The sequence below is a fragment of the Frieseomelitta varia genome, unplaced genomic scaffold (genome assembly GCF_011392965.1).
Source record: "Frieseomelitta varia isolate USP_RPSP 00005682 unplaced genomic scaffold, Fvar_1.2 scaffold_483, whole genome shotgun sequence".
In the NCBI taxonomy this organism is placed as follows: domain Eukaryota; kingdom Metazoa; phylum Arthropoda; class Insecta; order Hymenoptera; family Apidae; genus Frieseomelitta; species Frieseomelitta varia.
This window is the reverse complement of record NW_025110238.1, coordinates 73,825-95,436: the sequence shown is the minus strand read 5'-3', so window position 1 is coordinate 95,436 and position 21,612 is coordinate 73,825. Positions and strand designations below refer to the sequence as shown.

The following is a 21,612-nucleotide window of genomic DNA, read 5'->3' as shown; positions in this document are numbered from 1 at the left end:
GATAATAAAATCAATAAAATCAATTAAATTTTTGGAAATTTTGGACATGCCAACAACGTCAAGAATAATCTTCGAACGTCAAAATTCTGTAATATTTGTTTGTTTAAATTGCTTATTCTTTACTGACAAATTGATAAAAAAATTTAACAGATTGGCAAATACGACACGCGTGGTTTATCGTTCCGACGTTTTACCCCTTTTAACTAAGAAAATGAAATAACTGTACGATACTTGTATTTTGAATTGTAAACATCACGGCACGTACTCGACCTATAGTTTGTGTTATCGTTTATAATCGTCGTTCTCATCATCCTCAATCGACTCGCGTACACAGCTATGATCCCTCGAAAGGCATGCGTGAATCGCGTTTCTAGACGTTTCAACGTCAGATTGTGTCAACAGGCGTATTAACAGTGATTTCGAACGAATCGGACTCGATTACCAACCGTACGTTGCATGGAGTTGCGTCAAATAAAATCTGTGATTCTTTAAGTAATAAACTCTGCACGAACTGACTGATATAGTCCCTGCTATCTAATGAAATCACTCTGACACTGTGAGGGATAAGGTGAGGAAAATAATAATATTATCCAAATAGACGACTCGCGTTGTGATATGGTAACTGTGATTAATGACAAGCTCGTGAAAAAAAGGTTTCTTATCCTCAAATATTCAGTCTGACTGCATAATGAACGAAACAATTTGAATTTTTTTTCACTTTCAATGAAACGGCGTCCGTTCAAGGTAAATTCTAATCTCTTCCACACACTTTCTACACTTTAACGCCAGAACTATCGACGACTGAAACATAAAATTTGTAGTCAGTTTTAAATTTTTAAAACACTTCGCGTCAAAACTTTGCGTAAAATCATTCGATTCTGACGTAACTGTTTGACGTGAATAAAATTTCTAACGTACACTGTTTGACGTGAATAAAATTTCTAACCGAAATTATAAATTGGTCGCTTTGGTAGTTGTAGTGTGAAGAACACTTGCGCGAAGTAATTTCAGATTCATTACTTTAAAATAATTATATTCGGTCATAGTTGTTGAACAAAATTAATGGATCACCTGAACCTAACTCAACACCTAATTGTTCAACTATTCGACAATACCATCTATCAAATCTGTAATTAAGATACCGCGTGTCACATACCAGGTACATGCTTCCTCGTTCTTTCGTGAAATCGTAGAGTGTGACGTCATTGAAAAGAATGAAGGTAAATCCCATTCGGCTCGCGTAACTACACGCACGGAATATCAATTGTTGAAAGAAATTCCCCTGAAAATGATGGCGTTGCGATGTCGACAGATTTACAGCCGTGCGATCGCCTTTGCGTCACGTGAGATACCGTAAAATGGAAGTGAGATGCTTCTTCTCGGCCGCGCCGGAACATTCGATCGATCATATGATATTCAGTTCGTTTCACATTGTGCGATATTCGCGCTCGTTCGTCCTTCCGTCGGACACAAAAGAAAAAAAAAAAGGAATGATTTCCTAGCACCATTCGTTCTTCTTTCCAAAGTTGAATCAATCCAACCTTGAACGATCGCGCACGTTATTACTTGGAGTAAAGATATAACAGAGATCCTCGCTGATAATTGGAGAATGCAACAAACGGAAGCACGCGAATGCAATAATTTAGATAACTCGCTTTTTTGTTTCGATCAGGCACGGATGCAAATGAAATTGATGGCAACCTCGATTTTACAAGGATCGGTAGCGGAAACGATTGAAGAACATCGATTACGCCTCCCACGATTATTTTTATTTTGTAACAGGAGCGTTGCGTCTTAATTAAATTCCAATTCTTTTTTTTTTTTTTTCTCTCTCGAATCATTATCACTTGTTCCGCGTACCACCGTATATATATATAGGGATCGAAGTCGCTGGAAACGCGGGAGAAGCCGAGAATTGCCTGGGTCGATTCCGTTTGCTCGCGAGCAATGTCGCGAATCAATGATCTACGATCTATGATATATTTACAATGAGTTCTCCCACTATCGTCGGTCGAGATAGCGCACGTGCGTATGTTCGAACAGCAGCACGTCGCATCCATGCATATGAACGGTAGAAGTGCCGACAAACGAACTAAAGCTTCTTTTATCAGTCAGTCACGACCGCGTGAGGCAAACAGTTGAGTACGCGCGACAGTGGTGCGTTTACCGTGCGGAAATCGTCGCGCTTTCCTCGTTCCGTTTCTTCGCTGGGATCTCCGCGCCTCTTCTTCTACGATCCCCTCAACGCTGGATCGATCATCGATCGCAGTACCCTATCGCGACACCGCGGGGCCAGGTTTTTATTTCGACTCACGTAGCGCTAGCCGAGAGAAGTCCCGTACGAAATCACACGCGTGTCGGACAACGAGATCGAACAGCCACCGCACACAGTCAGAAGCCACAGGGTTAATCGAATATCAAGGAACAATAAACGCTTTACGAGGAAACGTCGACACGCTGGCGCAAATTCTTCAATACATCGTTACCACGTAAGTATCGAGTCAGGATAAGAGTTTATTTAAAAATAAATAGATAAATAAATCTTTTTTTCTCTCTCTCTCTTTCTCTTGTTTCTTGCCTTTTTCATCTTGTTACATCTCGGTGCTCCCTGTCTTTTTCTAACTCGCGAGTAACTTGGTCTCTTAACTTAACAATATCGTTTAGTTTTTACGATAGCGAGCAATCAGCGCGATAACGCGAAGTTTCGTGCTTCGAACATTAAAGAAAAAAACGAAAAAAAAAATACGGTACTTAAGCTGATAGCAACATACTGCATGGTGTTTCAATTCGTTATTTCAAAAAAAAAAAAAAAAAAAAAAATGTGTACGATTTGACAGATGCATCGTTAATAGTAACTTATTGTTTTACGAAATGACATGTTCTTTATTGTTATCAAGATATCGGCATTATCATGTACATTAAATTCTCATTAAATATAATCGAGTAAATTTCTACAAACAAGCGCGTCGCATTAACTCTCTTTACCTACAGCATGTTAACGAGAATTCTTTCACTGTCGAGTGGAGACAAATCCGTAAAGCCTAAAGACTTTGTTAAAAGCGTTGCTTTTATAACGGGCGATAAGGCGAGATTAACAATTTCACAAAAAAATGTTGCCTGCTAAGTAGATTCTCGAGAAGCACTGCAAATAGCTGTTTTCAGCATTTTCGCTCGCGTGAAATTTAAATCCGGCGACACGTGGACTTAGATTAATAGTAATACAAGAACTAAGTTCCTCATGTCGTTAATGATACTATGCTGATTTCGTATATAAAGTTTCATGTGCTATCAAAACGTCTAGACTAAGAGCAACGACATTAAGAGAGTAGAAAGACACTTACAATTAGCTATCAGTCCATGAATATCCTTGTATACTATCAGTTAAAGAAAAACTCTCTGATCAATATCGGTCATCTAGTATCTTCATACTTAACACTTTATCAACCAATCGTGATTGAACCTATTACGCATTAAAAATTGGCTCGATTTCGATCACATTTCTACAACAATTTCCCTTTAAATCAATGTTCGAATTCTCACTCATTCCGTTTTCTCTTGTTACAGGGTAATTAAATTTAATAACGTTTTTAATTTTCATAACATTAATATTACATAATATTACAACTATTTTTAAACAATTATTTATAAAATATATTAAATTTATTCGACGTAATACCAATGTAGTTGTATCAAATATAATGATTTTCTTGAATATTTTTTAAGAGAGTGACATCGCTCGAAATTTTTATGTAACAGAATATTTTAAACTTGATAAATGGAATATGTTCTATTTCTAATTTCTTTAAATTCACAAGCTCTAAATTGTCTTGAGAGTTCTTTTATTTTTACTGCCTGTTACTGTATTTATAACTATGTTTTTTGAAATTTCATAGTTTTTTATTTGACTCTGGGCGTCCTTTTTGTGACTACTCAAAAGTATTGTATAAAATAAATCGTCGAAAACGAATCAATTTTCTTTCTCGTATTCTTTCTCTATCTTCTGAATGAACTCTGCGTGTTCATAATTCAGTAAAGTATGTTGATATTCCGTTCATGCGAATAATACTTTTATTGAACTTTAAAGATCAAGACTGACCGAAATAGGCAAGTCTGACGTGAAAGTATCACAAGTCGATCCTGGACTCTGCCAATTTCGTAGGGGATATTACAAGATCGTCCGCCAACACCGAACTCGGTATGTGTTAAAATGATTCCAATGCGAAAATATTTGTTTGCTCAAAATTATATTGCCTTCATGCTAAACGGACAGTGTCCAATGTATACACGTGACTTATGCTGATTTACGCTTAAATGTCATAACCAGACGAATGACACCTTTGCTTGAGCCGAATCTTCATCGAATCGTGAACAAATATTGCAGATATGGTCGCTTTTCCGGACTCGTCGACTGAACCGACGCTGTTAAACACCACCGATATTATATTGAACGAGTGCGTGGACCATAATGGACACGTATACAATACTGATGAGGGAAGAGTTAAGGATCACGCGTTCACCATACAACGAGCGGACATGTCGAATGGCAAAGATAACTATGCGTTAGATTTCGATTGCATGGAAAAGGCAATCGACAATAAATTGAACGCAACTGGCGACATTAAAGCAGAACCGGATGTCGTAAAGAAAGTAGCAGGTGAGAAATGAGTTAAAATTGTTTCTTTGCACACTGTGGCCTGTAATACTTAGAACCTTGATATTAAAAAAAAAAAAAAAAAGAAAAGAAATTTCCTCAATTTCCATTGAGAAATATAATCGTTATATTCATTACGTTCGAAAAATGTTTAAAATACTCCGTTCAAAAGCTCACCGTACGACATTTATAGACAATAGCTCCTTCTGATGAGAAATTAACGCGGTACGATAGAACGCATCACGAGTGTTGCTGCGGACGATGATAATGCAAAAGTTCCATTGTTCCGCGCACGATTTCATTAAACAACTGGCGAACGCGGAGCTCGGAGAACTGAGGGAACCGATTGAAACATACACTTTGCGCGGACATGTTCTACAGATTGATATTAATGAAAATTGTTGTGTTAATTAATAACGATCGTATTGACAAAATAATCGCCTAGTCGATCAAAATATTCGCCACGTCGTATTGTCTGTGGGAGCACGAGACAATAAGGAAATACATGCCGCGTTTGCATGGTAAAATGATTTATAAATAACGACAATCATTCTGGCGTTGATAATATTATTCGTTGTTCTTGTTTGCTTGTTCGAAGCGAGTAGATGAGTGTCCCAAGAGCGTCGAAATAATAACGACATACCGCTAACTTGTGTCAATTGAGAAAGAATTCGTGAAAAGTATCAAATATTTTTAGTAAGTAATTCGCGATCGACGATTAATAATTGTCTTTGTAAATGTCGTACGGTGCAGTGTGAGATGTATTGATTTCTCGATAGCGGGTCTGAAAAACCCTAACAGCCCAAAGAACAAAACGGACATGTCACTGCCCAATCTTGGTGGTGGAACACTTTCCAGCGGAAGTTCGATAGTGACCATCTCTTCCGTCGCAAATTCAGATCCTGGTCCCGACTTCCATAATAACACGGATGGCTTTGGTAACAGCACACACAGACATGAAAGATGGTATCAGACCACCCTTCAAGTTGCTGTGCCTTTTTTCATCGCCGGGCTAGGTACAATCGGTGCAGGCCTTGTGCTTGCAGACGTCAAGGTACGTTCCCTTCAATATCAATAAACACCGAAAGCAACTTGCCATCTCAGATTCGATTGTCTTGTATAAATCAAAAATCTACATTCATCGTAAATCACGTATTTTTTCTGAGAATAAGTTTCCCTTATCGATCGCATACTTTTATTATTTGTAGATAATGTTAAAACAGATGTCTTTAACGTCTTTTTTTTTTTATTTATCTTTTGTATTTTATTTGCTGTACAAATGAAACATAATCGAAGATAGCCCAACAGCAATAGGGTCGTAATCTCGAGAATCTTTTGCATAAATACCGTTTTTTCCTGATCTCTCGCTACTCTCCAGCAATCTCAGCCCTTCGGGTTCCAAACATTCAGGCCGCGATCCAAGATTTTATCGGCTTCTACTAATGTAGAAATTCTTGAAACGTAATTTAACATTCCTGGTTGCATTCCATTTGTAAGAATATCCCGAGGAACGTGGTCCTCTTTAATTAAATGTCGTCTCTGTTTCAGGACTGGCCAGTATTTCGCGCCATTTCTCAATTATTCATTCTGGTGCCCTCGCTGTTAGGCCTGAAGGGCAATCTTGACATGTGCTTGGCCTCGCGGCTGTCCACGCAAGCCAATCTGGGCAACATGCACGAGCTGCGAGAGATCGTGAAAATGATTGTTGGTAACATCGCGTTGGTGCAGATACAGGCGATCGTCGCGGCTGTCTTGGTATCGATTTTCGCGATTGTGGTCGACGCGATAGCGGAAGGTAGCGCGTATACTTTCAAATGGAACAATTGCCTGTTATTAGCCACAGCTAGCGTCTGCACTGCGACCAGCTCTTGCTTCATTCTAGGTAAAAATCATTACCGGATGCAGATTAAATTTCCCCTTTACGATATATATATTTCAAACTTGTAAACACACTAATTCGTATCAGTCAACACATCGCGCTACATTAAGTAATTGTTAACAATGAGTCATTGTTATGTTGTATCGTAAAAAAAGCAAGTTCACAACGTATGACTGCGCTGCTTCGATGTTTTCATTAACGTTTCTTTTCTCGCAGATTTTGTAATGATCGCCGTCATCATGATTTCGTATCGATGCAAAATGAATCCTGACAATCTAGCTACACCTTTGGCTGCCTCCTTCGGAGACGTCGTATCAATTACCGTCCTATCGGCAATCGCATCGGCGCTGTTTAACCGAATGACGGTAGACCCATGGATCCTGTATATTATACTTGGCTGTTATTTCTTAATTTTACCATTCTGGATCTACGTGGTTCTCAAGAATAAATATACCAGAAATGTTTTAACATCCGGATGGGTTCCCGTTCTATCGGCCTTGTTCATCAGTGGGTTTGTACCATTTTCAATTCGGAATAATTCTCGAGAATGAATCGCGCTCTCTATTATTTATTACCTATGTATATTTTTTTAATGTAGATTTGGTGGTCTGGTTCTTGATCAAGTCGTTGACTCGTTCAATGGATTCGTGATCTTTCAGCCAATCATAAACGGAATTGGTGGTAATTTAGTCTCTGTACAAGCATCTCGAATCTCAACTACGTTACACCAGACAACGATTATGGGAATTTTGCCGCCACACTCGAAAATATTCATTGCCCCGTGGAAAGCGCTCTTTAGAGGCTGTGAGTGATGCAAGAATTAGTAATGTTACGCTGTTACACATGCTTTTTCGCAGCTCTCGGCGATTACACAATAACGTTCGCTTTCATTCTCTAGCGCTGTACGCGAAAACAGCCAGAATACTCATTTGCATGGCGATTTTCGGCGAAACAATCTTCATCTTTGCTGCCGATTATATCAGAAATGGGACGTCCACGTTACGCATATATTTCGTTCTTTCTTACATCGTCATGGCTGTTCTACAAGTGAGTTATAATGCCTCCTGATTCAAGTGTGGTATTGAAAAAGTGAAAGGTTTGAATCACTGAGAAAAAATTTTGTTTCGCAGGTCATGCTGTTGCTTTACGTGGCGCATGTTATTATCCACGCTATGTGGCGATACAAAATCGACCCGGATAATTCCGCCATTCCGTATTTAACGGCGCTGGGCGATCTTTCGGGAACAATACTTCTGGCGATAGCGTTTTGGTTCCTCATAAGTATACATCAGGAATACGGAAAATAAAGGACTGGTTTAAAATGGCGAGATTGAAATGCGATAAAAATTGCGTGTCGATTTTTTTCCTTTGAAAGTGTCGTATATAAATGTCAAAGGAGTTAAAGAGCACCGACGTCGCGTCACGTTTAAATGTGCGAGACAATAGGAGACGAAGATTAATTAAGAGAACAAGTGTTTCGTGAAAACAAAATATAGTGCTTTATTACGGAACGATCTGATTGATCTGAAACGGACGAAACAGCAACTGTCTTCCTCCATTAAGAGAGACAATCTTAATGGTACGTTAGTCGCGTTAATTAGTTGTGTCACATACATTGAACATAGTGGAATAAAGCAGTATATCACAGTTCTGAAAATAGGTAGACTAATAGAAAGAAAGAGTACAATAACACTGATTCTAATATAACTAGTGAAATGCTCCGTCATGATATAATTTATCATGATCTAATAATCGTACAGTCGTGCTTACGCGAGATAAAGAAAAAAAAAAAAAAGAAAAAAGCAAAACGCTGCATAATTGACTAACGATTATTTAAAATCACGAGATATAGAGATTTTTAATTGAATGAAGCATCAGAACTTGAAGTATTTTAAATATAATCATACATTTATGTATAATTGTGATCTTAATAAACATAAACAGAAGACCTAGTCAGTATGCTAACACTGATGAATAATTGTGTTGTAGGAAGATCATATATGTATTAACATAAAATTTCATTCGTACAATAGTGAAAGCCTTTTTAAAGTAGAAATTATGTTTGTAGTTTACAGATTTTAAAAATAAGTAATGTTTTTTAATAATAGATAAAATTACCCTCAAAATGTTTTACTGATGTTAAGAATTTAAACTTTTTATGATGAGAACAAGAAAGTAATGATTTTTAATATTGTAATACTATGCATCAATAATATTTGAAACATATGTATACAATATGTTTTATAAAAATTTGTTACTATCAATTTTGTAATAACACATTGGAATATGTAATTAAAGTGAGGATTGATATAATAAATAATGCTAAGTAAAATATTGCCTTTAGTTCCTGAAATAGTATTGTAATTTAACTAATAAATGATAGTGAACAATTTCCACAACACTTGATTTAGAACAATATCTTCAAATAAAATGTATAAACAATTGTACTTTTGAAATAAAACTTTGTGCTGTTGAAATAATGATTTTTGTACAAACAATCAATATTTTAATTGAATTTAATGAAACTGATATGAATGCTTTATGTTTCACAAAATTTCTATAACAAATTCAAAACACATGAGTTAAACTAATTAAGCAGATCAATTAAGTAAACATGAAGTGCATAAATACACAAAAATCTAACCTACTCAAGCATGTAGTGTTCATACATACATATTTTGCAATTTCATTATCTTATACTGTTCACTGTTTACAATTATGTAATATATGTGATACTTCATACATTATTTAATGTAAAAAAATGTAATTTTTCCAATATATCATATTTATATTATGAATATTTTACCAAAATTTTGAGTAAGCAACAAATAATACACAGTGTTTAAGGTTATGTCTGTTTGGCGTTTTCAATACGATTATTCAAAGTAAGTTAAAACATCACACAATAATAATAATTATTATGTAACAAATTATTTGTTGCAAATGAATATATGTTTCGAGAATCAAAGATTATTATTATTAAATAATATACTGCACCGCCATGATATCAAAACGAAAAGAAAAAAAAATACGCGGGAATTTAGCCTCTAGGGAAGCAATATGATTTTATTGTAAATACCTCTGGCTTGGTATGAATTCAATATTAACAAAAGTTAAACGCAGCACAAAATTTATGAAAATATATGAAATGTTTTTGGTCGTGAACAATTTTGGTTATTTAAAATATAGAATCATAACATCATAACGTTTTATTTATTTTGTGAAAATTTAAAAATCATTGACTAAAACATATTGACTAATTATACAGACTCATTTCAAATAGAATTATTTCAAATTCCTATAATTATACGTGTAATAAAACTTACATTGTTTAAACATGATTTGAAATTCCATCCAAATGTCGGGGTACCATGCGAATGCGCTTCAGAAAAGATTTAAATAATTACTGAAATCAATTTATGATTTATTAGAAATTTAATATAAATTCATGATTTCATTTGAAAAACTTACATTTGCGTTTGTAGATATGCTTTCTAAGTAACGATGCAACAATTCACCGATAAAAAATATCAGACATCTCTTTTTGACAATTTCGTAGTAACGGTGACGCAACTGCGCATCACGTGCCGGACGAACGCAATCTTGCGCATACAATGGAAAGCAGCCATTGGTCATCCTTGCGCGCGGCACCTTTAAAGCGTATAAAAGATGGTTGCATCGCGTTCACCGAAATGAAAGTTCTACCATGTCCCCGTGCGAGTCCTTACGAACCTTCGCAACTTGATTTCTGGCCAGGTGGGGTACATAACAAGAAGGGGGATGCTGGAACCCACGCGCGACATTCTCCCGAGACATTTAAACTGGAACAGTTCCTGGTCGTGTCTAGAAGACGCTACGCAAATCATTTTGGAAAAATACGCAGTCGAAATTTCCTTTTCACGCGAGTGTTCACCAGTGTGTAAGCAACTCAACAAGTGGAACGAAGCTGAACATCGTGGTCGGAATTTTGCAATTACTATTCACTATGTCAATGGTGAGTATTATAATAATACATTTTCAGATATTTCTTCAGCTTTTTATGTATATTTATGACACGATCAATAATCTTGTTACTATATATTGCAACTTGATTTCTGCGATTAAAAGCACAAATAAAAACATGTCGATGACATATGTACACTTTTTCATACAATGAAATAAAGATTATTCATTTCTATTGCTCACTGCTCCTACATTTAATTGGTCGTGATACTTGATTGGGTTAATTGGTAGAACACTGCTTGTTGATGTAATTGAACGTCGACAATTTTTTTCATGAGTGACATCGATACGCAAAATAAAGATTTCGTTGATTAATGTTAACCACTTTTTCTCGCGTGATTCAACATCATCGTAATTATCTAATGAATAATATGTAATTGACGTATTTGTGCGCAACAGATACTTTTTAGAATGTCTCTTTAATCTTTTTTTTTTTTTTTTTATATCACAGTCCTATAAAAAGATTTGTTGTCATTTTCTCATTTTTTTCTTCTCACATTTTATATTTTTTACATTGCATCTTTTTCTTTAGAGAAACACTGAAATATGTAATATTTCGCAACTAAAGATTTCTATAAAGAAGATTACATCGAATGCATACGTGTGTCTGTATCGGCGGTGAAAAATTTTCCATCATTGCTATGTACGTTTCACTATCTTACAACGGGCGCAGAATTAATAGGAGTCTTGCAAGTGAAGGTGAGCGGAAAGGAAGGCGAAAGGGTAGTTTGACACGCACCATCGAACACACGAATGTCTTTAACTGATACTATCTTGATACAGTAACATTCTTATTAAGCGCAAGTGTATTCGTTTTATGTGATCGTATTGAAAATATAAGATCTAGTTTTAATTACAATTCAATACTAAATCAGTGTGTATAGGAAAAGTGTATGTGTTTCTGGGTCGATATTTTGTTAATAACTGGATGGTTAGTAATCAACAATATTTCATTAATCGAAAGTAAATATTATATACCAACACAATTTTCGATTACTCATTGATGGTGCGCTTGTCGAAACAATGACACAATACACTGTGGTCGTCTGCAAGCCACCAAGCGCGATGAAAACTATAGATATACAAGTTAGCCAATATCGTTGAATAACCGGATTCGTAATAAAGGAAAACAGGCCTATAAATTAATCGCCCGATAATAAGATATAAAAGGCAGAAATAGAGCAGCGTTTCACCTAAAATATGAACACTATTTGGACGTTTACTTTCTACGGACGTTCGAATGTACAACGGAATGACGAAATCGCGAACAGATATCTATGTAATCCCTTGCAAGACGCGCAGCTACGAGTCATGTAGTATGAGCGAACCAATTCACAGTCGTCTATTGCGTATATCTGCAGACACACATAGCTGAACATAAGCACGTGATCCTAAAGAAACATGTACACACATATACACACGTACAAATTATGGTACGCGTCGAGGATGTTGCTTCGATGATCGCTTTCAGATTCTCCTTTAAACTAGCTTTGATGTATGAAACGTTCGTGTCGAAGGATAATTGTTTATTTCAGTGGACATTGTTCCGCGTGATAGTCAGTCTGGTAACACCCGATCCGCGTGTCTAACAGTTTGCCTAACACCACTCGGTGATATACATCATAATGACGATGATACACGACACGAGATTGCAAACAAATCACTATCGTGGATACTCTACTTACGTCCTTATCTTGTACATATTCGTAACGAGATATGCTTGAGCACGTCAGCCACGAACCGTGATTATCCTTTATGAGAACGTTAACAGATTATCTGACTATATTGGGCAGCATCATGCCGAGATCGCAATTAATTTTTGTCAGATAAACTACTCGGCAATCCAGGTAGATCTGTTTCATTCTCAGCAGGGTCTACTGATGGCGTCACCGTTTCGTAAATGCCATTCAACATTTACGTTTCGTTCTTTCAGTTATCCGGGTTGGTAGAGCGTAGAAATATTAACCTAAAATACCTTGACCTACTTTTGTTATTATTGTTTTTAAGAGAATGCTTTCTATAGTAAAAGTAAAAGAGGATGTCTACTATTTAAATAGACCGCAAGGTCTGCTATTTTGCGGTAAAGAAAAAAGAAAGCAACGCCTAAATTAATAATGCTTAATTCCAAATATATTTTAAAGTTGGATTTTAAAAAGAGATTCGTAATAAGCGCATGAATACCCGAGAATTTTAATTGCAGATGAAAGTGGTGGTGGTGGTCTTCTCAGTTGCGGTTGTAGCAACTAGAGCTTTGCCCCTCTCAAAAGTGCACGTGAAATTTATTTCCCCTCCGCACATTTATGAGCACGGTATTACGACAGATGGTTAGTTCATAAATGAAATTACGTAGCATATTGTTAAAAATCTTACATTATTACAAACAATATAAGTTCTTATCTATCAGGGGATCGGACGATAGATCAAAGATCTTACATCTCGATTGGGAGAAGAAGCACAACAGGAAGTCCCAAAGAATTTGGTACGATATTCCACTTTGATAAAAAGTATAATTATATAAGAGAATAACGTAATCCAGTAATTTAATGAAATGAATATATTCGTTAATTAGGATACAACATATACTATAATAAATTATATATGTTCACAGGACAACGTTTACGTAATAAAGCAAACATTGTACCATTATACATAAAACCGGAAAATGCTGAATCTCTGTGGCCGGTAGGCGTTTTCATTCCACCAGTGGATATCAATGATCTCGGTTATAGTTCGCAAGAATCAAGGCATACAACACCTGATTTTTCCAACGGGCTTGGTGAGCAATACATTTGACACGCAGGAATACGCTAAAAGAATGCAAAGATATAATGCAAGGATATTGATCCTAAAAGCAAAGCGGCAGGCATTCGTTTTAGATTTAACGATGTTTCAGAATATCACGATCCGTATCTATTGACTGGTGAGGAAGCAATGCTAGCTGTAAAATATCTATATAGTCAAGGCGAGCTGTTTTATAATGATATTCCACATGAAAGAGCACTGCTGAGAAACCAAGAAGAAAGGAGACGGAACGGCCTTCACGATCACATATTGAAAAGTTTAAGGCCGACCTCGCCGTTTTGGAAAGATACTTAACATAGAGGCTTTTATTAACAGTAACGTTATTTACGAATTGGCTGACGGATATCGTATCTTGGTAAAAGGAAAAAGATAAAATCGTTTTGATATCAAGCGAAAAGTACGCTTCATCTTTATTTAGTGTCATTTTAAAATACCAATTCTGCTTTTTATTTGGAAATTCTAAAACTAAGAAGAATAATTACATTTCCTTTTTTTTTTTTTTTACGTAGTCTGTATTTAACAGTCTTACAGGTGCAAACGATCATGCACGTTATTAATATATTAAAACATTTTACTAATCTCCGTACAATGTTTCACGAAGATTTATCATGTAAAGTATGTATGTATACCTCAGTTTCTTGTGATTATCATACATAAGAAACAAAGTTATAAATAAAGTAAAGTATGTTTTTAGAGATTTAATCTTAATAACGAATCAATACTGGCTACACTTGCAAATTGAAGATATCACGTCATATACAGATACGAGGAACTTTTATACAATAATATACATCTGATTCAATTCCGATGTTTTTAAATGAACCACCGGAGTAAAATGCAAAGCGTTGTAAAAATCAAACCATTGGAAATGCTTAGCTTCGTTGTTCCGTTGCATAAATCCCCGAAACAAAGGCACATGTATACCTTTTTGTAATTCCACACAGTAAACGCGCATCGTTCCTCACCATCGTCGGGTCCACGTTGGAAACAAAGCCTTTGCGTGGCAGTGCCATATTCTGCACGAAAGAGTATCGTTTACACAACAATTTCCTATATATCTAAATACATATCTATCCACTGCTTACCGTTGTTTAAACCCTGCCGTTCAATTATTTTGCCGCACCAGCCAGATGCACAGGGTACAGCGTCGACACCTTTTTCCATTTCGATCGCAGTCGAGTTCATAGTGAAAGGATCTTTACAAGATCCTAAATCTCCTCTTGATCTACAGTTCACACATCTCCGAAGAAGTCCTAAAAGGAAGCATCTATAAGTAACACTTCTATTCTTGTACACAATCCACAAGATGAAGTTTATTTCAATAGGATCGTCTTTGAAGAGGATCATGAATAGATTTGTTTGTCAATTAAGAAAACAAGAAAAGCACCACACTGGAAGAAAAAGGATGAGCTATCCGGTATGCGGTGAAAGTATGACATTGTCCATAGTGCATAGATACATGTATGTATAGATACTATCTATACTATGCATGAAACTCACCGGTTGCGCTCTGAAGTAGAACCAGGCAAAAGATCGCGAACAATACGAAAATCTCTATCCTTAAATTCATGGTATCGCGAATTTCTTTGTGAATACGCGTTTATTTTTAATTGACTTTCTCACTCGTGAACCAGCGCAGAAGAATAAGAACGATCAAACTCAGCCATTTTGAAACTAAACTGTAACTTCGAGAAATGAACAGGCACTCCATGCAGTTGTCCCTTCCACTGCCTCCTTTCACTCGGCTAGGCCTTTAAGGTCATCGTCTGTTCAGGAAGCTCCAAGAAAACTCATTATGCTCAAAGAGTATTAACTCGATCGGTAAACAGTTTGCACAATTGTTATCAACAGTTTCTTATCTATCACTTTTTGGGTCACTTTAATCAATAAATGGCATCTGTTCTTCTTTGTCAATTGTATCTTTTTTTGGAACAACTGTGTCAAATTTATCTCTTTGTTTGTACGTATAAACCAGACCACTACAATAGCAAAATGAACAAAGTAGAAATATGAATCCTAGATATCCCAAATGACGTAAAAATTCTATAAAAGGGAGACGATATTGTAGTTAATCATTCCACTGTATTGTACAATTGATTAGATTTGATTTTACCTTGGGTTAACAGCCTAGTTTTATGGATAACTACTACTTTTACTTGCATCATGTTAACATTATTGATGTAGCACGTGTAATTCCCTTCTTCACGAGTGGAAACATCTGATAGTATGTGGATAGAAAAATGTGAAACACTATAAAGTGGACGGTGTACAGTTTATCTATTGAAAATACCTATCAGATAAAGTGTTCCAAAAGCGTCTACTATCACACGAGCTTCTGAATCCAGTTTACGAAAAGATTGTCGAACGCCTCTTTCCAATGTAATTAAATCCTTTTTCCATGACACTTTGGTATCCATAGTTGATCTATAATGTTCGAATTTTGCTACAAATAATGTTTTTCAAATTGCTCAAACATTAAATTACTCTGGACAAACGACTGTAAGATAAGCTCCTTCTGCCAGTACGAATCGTTTAATGTATTTAAACTTGCGATGTTTTATTTTTTTCACGCGAGGACATTTTTTACATACTTCCTTTAAAATGAATTCCGGCAAATGGCGCACTGCGCTACTAACAGCAGGAAATTGCTCTTCGAGTAAAATTGCTCTTAAATCCATGATATTATGAGTAAAAATTTGTTTATACTTGAAATTTAGTTTTCTGCTGCAGAAAGTAAGTTTACTTACCTGCATGGTAACGAAGGAGATTTTTGGAAAAACTTAACTATAGATGAATCGCTTCTGTTGGCAATAGTCTACGATAAAATATGATACATATGATAAATCGTCTTTTTTAATCTTGCAATTCGTTGTTCTTACCATATTTATTTGCCGTTTTAATCGACAATTTCCAACACTCCTCTTGATTCCCCGATTACGTACACAATGTTCGCATGGGCTCCAAGGTGCCCATTCAGAAATAACATGAAGAGTTATTCCAACTTCTCGAATTTCAGCCAATTCAAACATTTGTGAAACCTTACCAATTTAAATTACATAAATATAAACACTAGGGGCAAATATTTATTAAATATTTCATATTAATCTTGAGTGAGATTAATGATGATTTTACAGCAAATCGCGTGGTAACTGACGCTAAATATATTTCACGATATTTCTCCCAGTCAGTAATGTTTCCCTGTTCTGTATACAAGACTCCGTGCTGTTTGAAGATCGCTATCATTAAATAAATTTATTTAATTAATAATATGTCTGAAAATTAATTGTATCTAAATAATGAGATTCTGATTACGTTCAAGTCTATAATTGAATTTATTTTCAATCTCCTGCCCTTCCTCACCATGGCACAAGTAAATACCAGCGTCTGTTACCGCAATTTCTTTAATTACTAAAGAAAGATCTGAAGTCGTGTAAATCCTATTGAACGACACATTGTTATCCATTCCTAATTCAATCTCTTTTTCAGAAGTCTCTTTGAATCGATCTTGATAGTACCAAATTTTTGACTGTCTCTCTTCCTTGTCGTTGCTATCGTACAAAACAAATATAATAGCAAAATCTTTATTTCCTCATCAATAAAATAAAGTATTTTATACCAAAATCGACATTCCATCACAATAGTTGTATCGATCTCGGCGCTAATAAGTAAATATTCATCATTCTCTTCGGACGTTACTAATCTGTCCTTATTCCTACAGTATTTGATAGATGCCACGGATTGATCGATTGAAATAATATCATCCGTACTAACTGATGAAATCATTAATAACCAAACAAAATTTATTTGTATCATCTTAAAATTAATATTAAAATATCAAAGTAAAACAACTAAGTTCAGAGTATACGTGTCTCAATTACATTTAGTGATATAGATACACATAGATATAAATAATTTCATTCTAATAATAATTTTACATAAATTTTATTGAGTTTATTTTCATTTTATTATGCAAAATGTTAAAGAACATTTAAAAATTCCACAAAGTTTGTTCCAGTAATCAAAGATGTTCGTTAGCCAATCACAGCGTTTGGAACGATGGAAAAGAACCACTAACGAAATTCACCGCGAAGCGGGCGAGCTCGACGGAAACACATACCCATGATGCATCATTGATAGCAACATGGCGGAGATGATTGAAAGTGAGTAAAAGTTAACTTATTCTTGATAAAATTAATATAATAAGGGCTAATTAAAAACAAAAAGTAATTATACAAGAGTAAGAAATGTTTTAAAGTTTATATTATTAACATGTAAGATCTTCCTCTGACATGTTAAGGGTCTTAGAGTTGGTGTTTTAATTGCGCTCAGAAAGGTCTGGTTTAAAATTTCAAAAATGACCAATACACAATTCAAGCGGGACAATGAAGAGCTTTATCATTTGAGATTTCATTTATTGAACGATACTTCAAGGGCAAATATTTGACAGTATAGTTTGTTATTTTTGTAATAATACATATTCTATAACTTTAGTTTTATTGCGATAAGTACACATAGTATTTACGGAACTACGTATAAGTTTGGTTATGTCGACAGCTACGAGCAGAATGACTTTCGTAATTCTTTCTGAACTCCCAATTTGAACAATTTTTATTAATAGACCTAGAAAAACACAAAGAAAGCTTCATTTTATATTTATAAACGAATAATTATATTTAATATTATTCATAATTTTATACATCAATTTTTTCATAATTTATGAATCTTTAAAAACTTACAATGTATAATGTTATGAACTAGAATTTTCAAATTTTTTAAAAATAACATGATATATTATTTTATTAAAAAATTCTTTTTATAATAATGACTGATTGTTTTTTCTTATATATAAATAATAATTATAAGTGCAGTTATCAAATTTGTTGATGATACTTTCTAATCATGAAAGGTAGATCGTAATCTAAAACAAGCAAAAGAAAAATTTTTCATTTCTACTTTATTTATAAAAACATTGTTACCATATAAGTATTCTTCTTTTATGTGTAAATAATCGTTTCATCCTAGATGAATCTGCTGAAACACTATTATCTATAAAAAATGGAGGATATCCATCAGTTGATGAGATCAAAAGTGAAGTGATTGATGATGATACGATGGATATGGATGATCAACAAATTTCAAATACTTCAACGGATTCACATATGGACACTGAAGAATCCGATCCAATCCCTGAACTTGGACCTGCTGCTTTAGGCTTACAAAGAGTAGGTAGTCAACCTCCCCCAAAACCAAATCCTCCTAGCCAACCAGTCCAAGTTTTAAACCGAAGAGGAATGCCAGCAAGAATTAGAAAAAAAAATAAATTATTTTATGATGATATACTAGTTAACCATCCTCATCATAGGTAAATATTTAACATTATGAGCATATATACGAACATATATACGAACATGAGGTATATATTAATTTACATTTACTTATTAGAATCAAAAAGGATCCATCACATCCAGATACAAAACACTCTCCTAAAAAGATATCTAGACCATCTCCTGCAAAAAAGCAAAATAGAGTAACTAATGAGCCAAGGAAAAATAATATATTAAGCCAACCCATATCGTCTACATTGACTCCTATTAAACAAGAGAAAGAACCTGATAAACCAATGCAACCTTCATCTCCGGATCGTAAAATTGGACAAAAGATTGGTATGAGATTAAGAAATTTATTGAAATTACCAAAAGCACACAAATGGGTTTGTTACGAGTGGTTTTATAGTAACATTGATAAGTATGTATGAAAAAAGAAATGAATCCATATATACATATATACAGTTTAATGTAATATGATTAAATTTTATTTATTTTATGCAGGACTCTTTTTGAAGGGGACAATGATTTTATGATTTGTTTAAAAGAATCTTTTCCACAATTAAAAACTCGGAAATTAACAAGAGTTGAATGGTGCAAGATAAGAAGAATGATGGGTAAACCACGAAGATGTTCACAGTCATTTTTTGAGGAGGAAAGACGAGAATTAGAAAGAAAAAGACAAAAAATTCGAATGTTACAGCAAAGAAAAGCTGCAGATGTTAACAGTTTCAAAGATTTACCACCAGAAATACCATTACAGTTAGTAATAGGAACCAAAGTTACAGCAAGACTGAGAAAACCACAAGATGGTTTATTTACTGGAAGTATCGATGCTGTAGATACTAGTAATAATACTTACAGAATTACATTTGAACGTGCCGGGCTTGGAACTCATAGTGTTCCAGATTATGAAGTATTGGTTCGTATATATGTACTACTTTGGAATACAAAAAATTCATTGCAATTTTATTGTTATACATTTATTTATTATTTATAGTCAAATGAACCACCAGAAACAATAAGTGTAGCGTCGTTTGCACAAAAGTTTAGACCACGACATGTACAATATGTACCATCTCCACCGTATGCTATGAAATTAATGTCACCGCGTTTAAACAGTGATCCTTTAATATCAAATGCTTCTTTGTCTTTACCAAAAAAGCCTCATATTGGTGGAACAATGAATGGCTATCCTTTGAAATTATTGGAATTTATGGTTAAAGTAAATAAAATATTGGCTGCTAAAAAAGTTAAAATTAAGAAATTGAAAGAAATGAACAGCGAAGCAGAAAAAAGACGTTCTTTTGGAGAACCACTTCCACCAGACTTTGAAAGAAGATATGCAGGGTAAATGATGAATATATTATTGTCATATTTTACATTTCATGCTTTTCTTTTTTTTTTATTAATATTTATAACTTCAGTATCGTGGTTGAGTTGGAAAAGATGAATACCGCTTTACAAGATTTTCTTAATGACGTTCAAGAACTTTGTCAAGAAATGGCTCCAGAGCCTAGTGTGGCAGCTATGTTGGCTCCTTCTCATCTACGTGAAAAATGTAGACAGGAAGCTGCAGATATGATTGCGAGACATAATAGTGTCAATGATAGAGAACCTGGAAAGATGTCTCAATTAGTAACAGATTTAACAGCTCTTATGCTTCAAGTAAAGGTAATTTAAAATATTTTAATATGAATATCGTTTTGTTGTTACACAATTTTCTTTATGTTATAGAGTTTATCTGATTCAGATCGCAATGCATATGAATTAAAAGTGTTACAAGGCACAATGGAACAAATACGTGCGAAATTAAGTCCACAAAATCAACAAGTTTTCCAAAATTGTGTAGAAATACATATGCAACACATACAATTAGGTCTGGGACAAAGAGGTGCTTTAACGCCATTTATGGCTCAAAGAGCTTAGCAAATATGAAAGTCATTTTCACTAATACTTTCAGAGAAATGTACAATATTAAAATAGATATAAACTATAATATTACACTATTTTATAAGAAAAAATCCAACTTTATTTTATTATCTTTTTGTATAGGGCATATCATCATTAAAGAGTACCTTATCTTATTAGAATATATATAACTATTGTTTTTTAAGTAACATTCTATAAATGATTTTTAGAATAATGTGCTGTGCTGTTAATTGCATTAAACATTTAAAAATGTTCATGTTTAAAAGATTTACATGTCAACTTTACGATTTCTACACAATAAGTAATTAAATATCTATAAATTATTAAATCGAAAATAAATTAATGTGCTATTGTAAATAAAGCGTGCATTTTGCAATGGCAATTTTCATTAACTTTATATAGAAATTTATGCCAGCGAAAAAAATTTTTTATTTTGTAAAAAGGAATTTAGTATTTTCTGCTTATAAATAATTGCTAAAATTAATATATAATTAATACAGTAGTATTTTGAAAAATAATTTTCGATAAATGTACATTAGGTATATGCACGAATATGGCAGAACCAATTGTAAATACACTATAAATGATATAAAATATAAAATTTTTACATTTATTTTATTCACACTAGCTAACAATTTTTTATTTATACCAATGTCTTATTTTGAAAAATCATCAAATAATTAATATAATATGTGATAATTTACTTAAAATATTGTAAATCCACTTAATGGTTCTGTTTCTAAAATTGTTACCAACACACTAAATTAAGAACGTAGGTTATAAAAATTTGTCTGATTCCAAATATTCTATTGTCATCATAAATAAATTTATATAAATGTTGTACTTATTTCTCATACATATATTTTTAATAAAGTAAATACAAATTTGATCCAATTATATAAATAATTCAAATATGAATAATTCTTTTGATTGTTCAAAATATATTGCAATTTTTTTTATATCTTCTCTTATAAACTTTAGTAAAAAAAAATTAACAAAGGATATTGATCATTTAATGTAAT

General features: G+C 34.1%; 7 protein-coding genes across 18 annotated transcripts in view; 4 read left to right on the top strand and 3 right to left on the bottom strand.

Annotated features, from left to right (window-relative positions):
• Positions 1-10,149, bottom strand: part of LOC122532917 (Down syndrome cell adhesion molecule-like protein Dscam2) — a 187,235-nt gene extending 177,086 nt beyond the window's left edge. For all 3 annotated transcript variants that reach the window (XM_043662107.1, XM_043662108.1, XM_043662109.1), the window contains exons 1-2: positions 10,002-10,149; positions 9,857-9,936 (exon numbers count right to left, since the gene is read on the bottom strand). The gene's annotated coding sequence lies outside the window, so the exon portion shown is untranslated. The remainder of the gene's footprint in view (positions 1-9,856; positions 9,937-10,001) is intronic.
• On the top strand, positions 425-8,929 carry LOC122532922 (solute carrier family 41 member 1-like). 3 transcript variants are annotated; one of them, XM_043662122.1, is made up of 10 exons: positions 425-568; positions 1,673-2,489; positions 4,085-4,195; positions 4,382-4,654; positions 5,551-5,705; positions 6,200-6,533; positions 6,747-7,041; positions 7,129-7,334; positions 7,429-7,577; positions 7,661-8,929. In XM_043662122.1, exons 4-10 carry the CDS (start codon positions 4,384-4,386, stop codon positions 7,835-7,837), a joined length of 1,587 nt encoding a protein of 528 aa, XP_043518057.1. In that variant the 5' UTR covers positions 425-568; positions 1,673-2,489; positions 4,085-4,195; positions 4,382-4,383; the 3' UTR covers positions 7,838-8,929. The 3 variants fall into 3 exon arrangements, with proteins under 3 accessions (XP_043518057.1, XP_043518055.1, XP_043518056.1); XM_043662120.1 differs by having other exon boundaries at positions 428-568; positions 5,431-5,705; XM_043662121.1 differs by lacking the exon at positions 425-568 and having other exon boundaries at positions 1,661-2,489; positions 5,431-5,705.
• Positions 9,366-10,524, top strand: LOC122532926. Its single transcript, XM_043662135.1, has 2 exons — positions 9,366-9,415; positions 10,090-10,524. The coding sequence occupies exons 1-2, from the start codon at positions 9,381-9,383 to the stop codon at positions 10,451-10,453; spliced, it is 399 nt and encodes a 132-aa protein (XP_043518070.1). The 5' UTR covers positions 9,366-9,380; the 3' UTR covers positions 10,454-10,524.
• On the top strand, positions 10,327-14,031 carry LOC122532924. 4 transcript variants are annotated; one of them, XM_043662131.1, is made up of 6 exons: positions 10,327-10,524; positions 11,065-11,231; positions 12,733-12,856; positions 12,937-13,011; positions 13,141-13,308; positions 13,426-14,031. In XM_043662131.1, the coding sequence occupies exons 3-6, from the start codon at positions 12,733-12,735 to the stop codon at positions 13,626-13,628; spliced, it is 570 nt and encodes a 189-aa protein (XP_043518066.1). In that variant the 5' UTR covers positions 10,327-10,524; positions 11,065-11,231; the 3' UTR covers positions 13,629-14,031. The 4 variants fall into 4 exon arrangements, with proteins under 4 accessions (XP_043518066.1, XP_043518064.1, XP_043518065.1 ...); XM_043662129.1 differs by lacking the exon at positions 11,065-11,231 and having other exon boundaries at positions 10,328-10,524; XM_043662130.1 differs by lacking the exons at positions 10,327-10,524; positions 11,065-11,231 and adding an exon at positions 11,282-11,463.
• LOC122532925 lies at positions 13,710-15,076 on the bottom strand. 2 transcript variants are annotated; one of them, XM_043662133.1, is made up of 3 exons: positions 14,835-15,076; positions 14,420-14,587; positions 13,710-14,350 (listed from the first exon to the last, which is right to left on the bottom strand). In XM_043662133.1, exons 1-3 carry the CDS (start codon positions 14,902-14,904, stop codon positions 14,148-14,150), a joined length of 441 nt encoding a protein of 146 aa, XP_043518068.1. In that variant the 5' UTR covers positions 14,905-15,076; the 3' UTR covers positions 13,710-14,147. The 2 variants fall into 2 exon arrangements, with proteins under 2 accessions (XP_043518068.1, XP_043518069.1); XM_043662134.1 differs by lacking the exon at positions 14,835-15,076 and adding an exon at positions 14,722-14,810.
• LOC122532944 lies at positions 14,950-17,455 on the bottom strand. The gene is made up of 10 exons (XM_043662157.1): positions 17,452-17,455; positions 16,951-17,104; positions 16,647-16,882; positions 16,467-16,570; positions 16,214-16,372; positions 16,082-16,149; positions 15,819-16,001; positions 15,625-15,758; positions 15,448-15,552; positions 14,950-15,377 (listed from the first exon to the last, which is right to left on the bottom strand). The coding sequence occupies exons 1-10, from the start codon at positions 17,453-17,455 to the stop codon at positions 15,214-15,216; spliced, it is 1,311 nt and encodes a 436-aa protein (XP_043518092.1). The 3' UTR covers positions 14,950-15,213.
• LOC122532921 (protein lin-9 homolog) lies at positions 17,378-21,477 on the top strand. Of its 4 annotated transcripts, none has more exons than XM_043662115.1 (7): positions 17,378-17,494; positions 18,357-18,696; positions 18,777-19,079; positions 19,163-19,580; positions 19,659-20,008; positions 20,086-20,332; positions 20,396-21,477. In XM_043662115.1, exons 1-7 carry the CDS (start codon positions 17,476-17,478, stop codon positions 20,585-20,587), a joined length of 1,869 nt encoding a protein of 622 aa, XP_043518050.1. In that variant the 5' UTR covers positions 17,378-17,475; the 3' UTR covers positions 20,588-21,477. The 4 variants fall into 4 exon arrangements, with proteins under 4 accessions (XP_043518050.1, XP_043518053.1, XP_043518054.1 ...); XM_043662118.1 differs by lacking the exon at positions 17,378-17,494 and adding an exon at positions 17,677-17,780; XM_043662119.1 differs by lacking the exon at positions 17,378-17,494 and adding an exon at positions 17,803-17,908.
• Positions 21,478-21,612: the final 135 nt, after the last annotated feature.

What these genes read in the sequence shown, in the direction of transcription:
- LOC122532924 (XM_043662129.1), top strand. An exon ending in AGGAAGTCCCAAAGAATTTG is followed by an intron (nt 13,012 to 13,140) that starts GTACGATATTCC and finishes ATATGTTCACAG; the next exon opens with GACAACGTTTACGTAATAAA. An exon ending in TGATTTTTCCAACGGGCTTG is followed by an intron (nt 13,309 to 13,425) that starts GTGAGCAATACA and finishes ACGATGTTTCAG; the next exon opens with AATATCACGATCCGTATCTA.
- LOC122532926 (XM_043662135.1), top strand. Translation starts at nt 9,381, where the DNA reads ATGTCTGTTTGGCGTTTTCAATACGATTATTCAAA. An exon ending in TTTCAATACGATTATTCAAA is followed by an intron (nt 9,416 to 10,089) that starts GTAAGTTAAAAC and finishes ACAATTTCGTAG; the next exon opens with TAACGGTGACGCAACTGCGC.
- LOC122532944 (XM_043662157.1), bottom strand. An exon ending in CAGTTACCACGCGATTTGCT is followed by an intron (nt 16,373 to 16,466) that starts GTAAAATCATCA and finishes TAAATTGGTAAG; the next exon opens with GTTTCACAAATGTTTGAATT. An exon ending in AACTAGGCTGTTAACCCAAG is followed by an intron (nt 15,378 to 15,447) that starts GTAAAATCAAAT and finishes TCCCTTTTATAG; the next exon opens with AATTTTTACGTCATTTGGGA.
- LOC122532921 (XM_043662115.1), top strand. An exon ending in TTTTATAGTAACATTGATAA is followed by an intron (nt 19,080 to 19,162) that starts GTATGTATGAAA and finishes TATTTTATGCAG; the next exon opens with GACTCTTTTTGAAGGGGACA. An exon ending in TTCCAGATTATGAAGTATTG is followed by an intron (nt 19,581 to 19,658) that starts GTTCGTATATAT and finishes TATTATTTATAG; the next exon opens with TCAAATGAACCACCAGAAAC.
- LOC122532922 (XM_043662120.1), top strand. Translation starts at nt 4,384, where the DNA reads ATGGTCGCTTTTCCGGACTCGTCGACTGAACCGACGCTGTTAAACACC. An exon ending in TTGTGCTTGCAGACGTCAAG is followed by an intron (nt 5,706 to 6,199) that starts GTACGTTCCCTT and finishes TCTCTGTTTCAG; the next exon opens with GACTGGCCAGTATTTCGCGC. An exon ending in GAAAGCGCTCTTTAGAGGCT is followed by an intron (nt 7,335 to 7,428) that starts GTGAGTGATGCA and finishes TTCATTCTCTAG; the next exon opens with CGCTGTACGCGAAAACAGCC.
- LOC122532925 (XM_043662133.1), bottom strand. Translation starts at nt 14,904, where the DNA reads ATGAATTTAAGGATAGAGATTTTCGTATTGTTCGCGATCTTTTGCCTG. An exon ending in TCTACTTCAGAGCGCAACCG is followed by an intron (nt 14,588 to 14,834) that starts GTGAGTTTCATG and finishes GCTTCCTTTTAG; the next exon opens with GACTTCTTCGGAGATGTGTG. An exon ending in ACGGCAGGGTTTAAACAACG is followed by an intron (nt 14,351 to 14,419) that starts GTAAGCAGTGGA and finishes TCTTTCGTGCAG; the next exon opens with AATATGGCACTGCCACGCAA.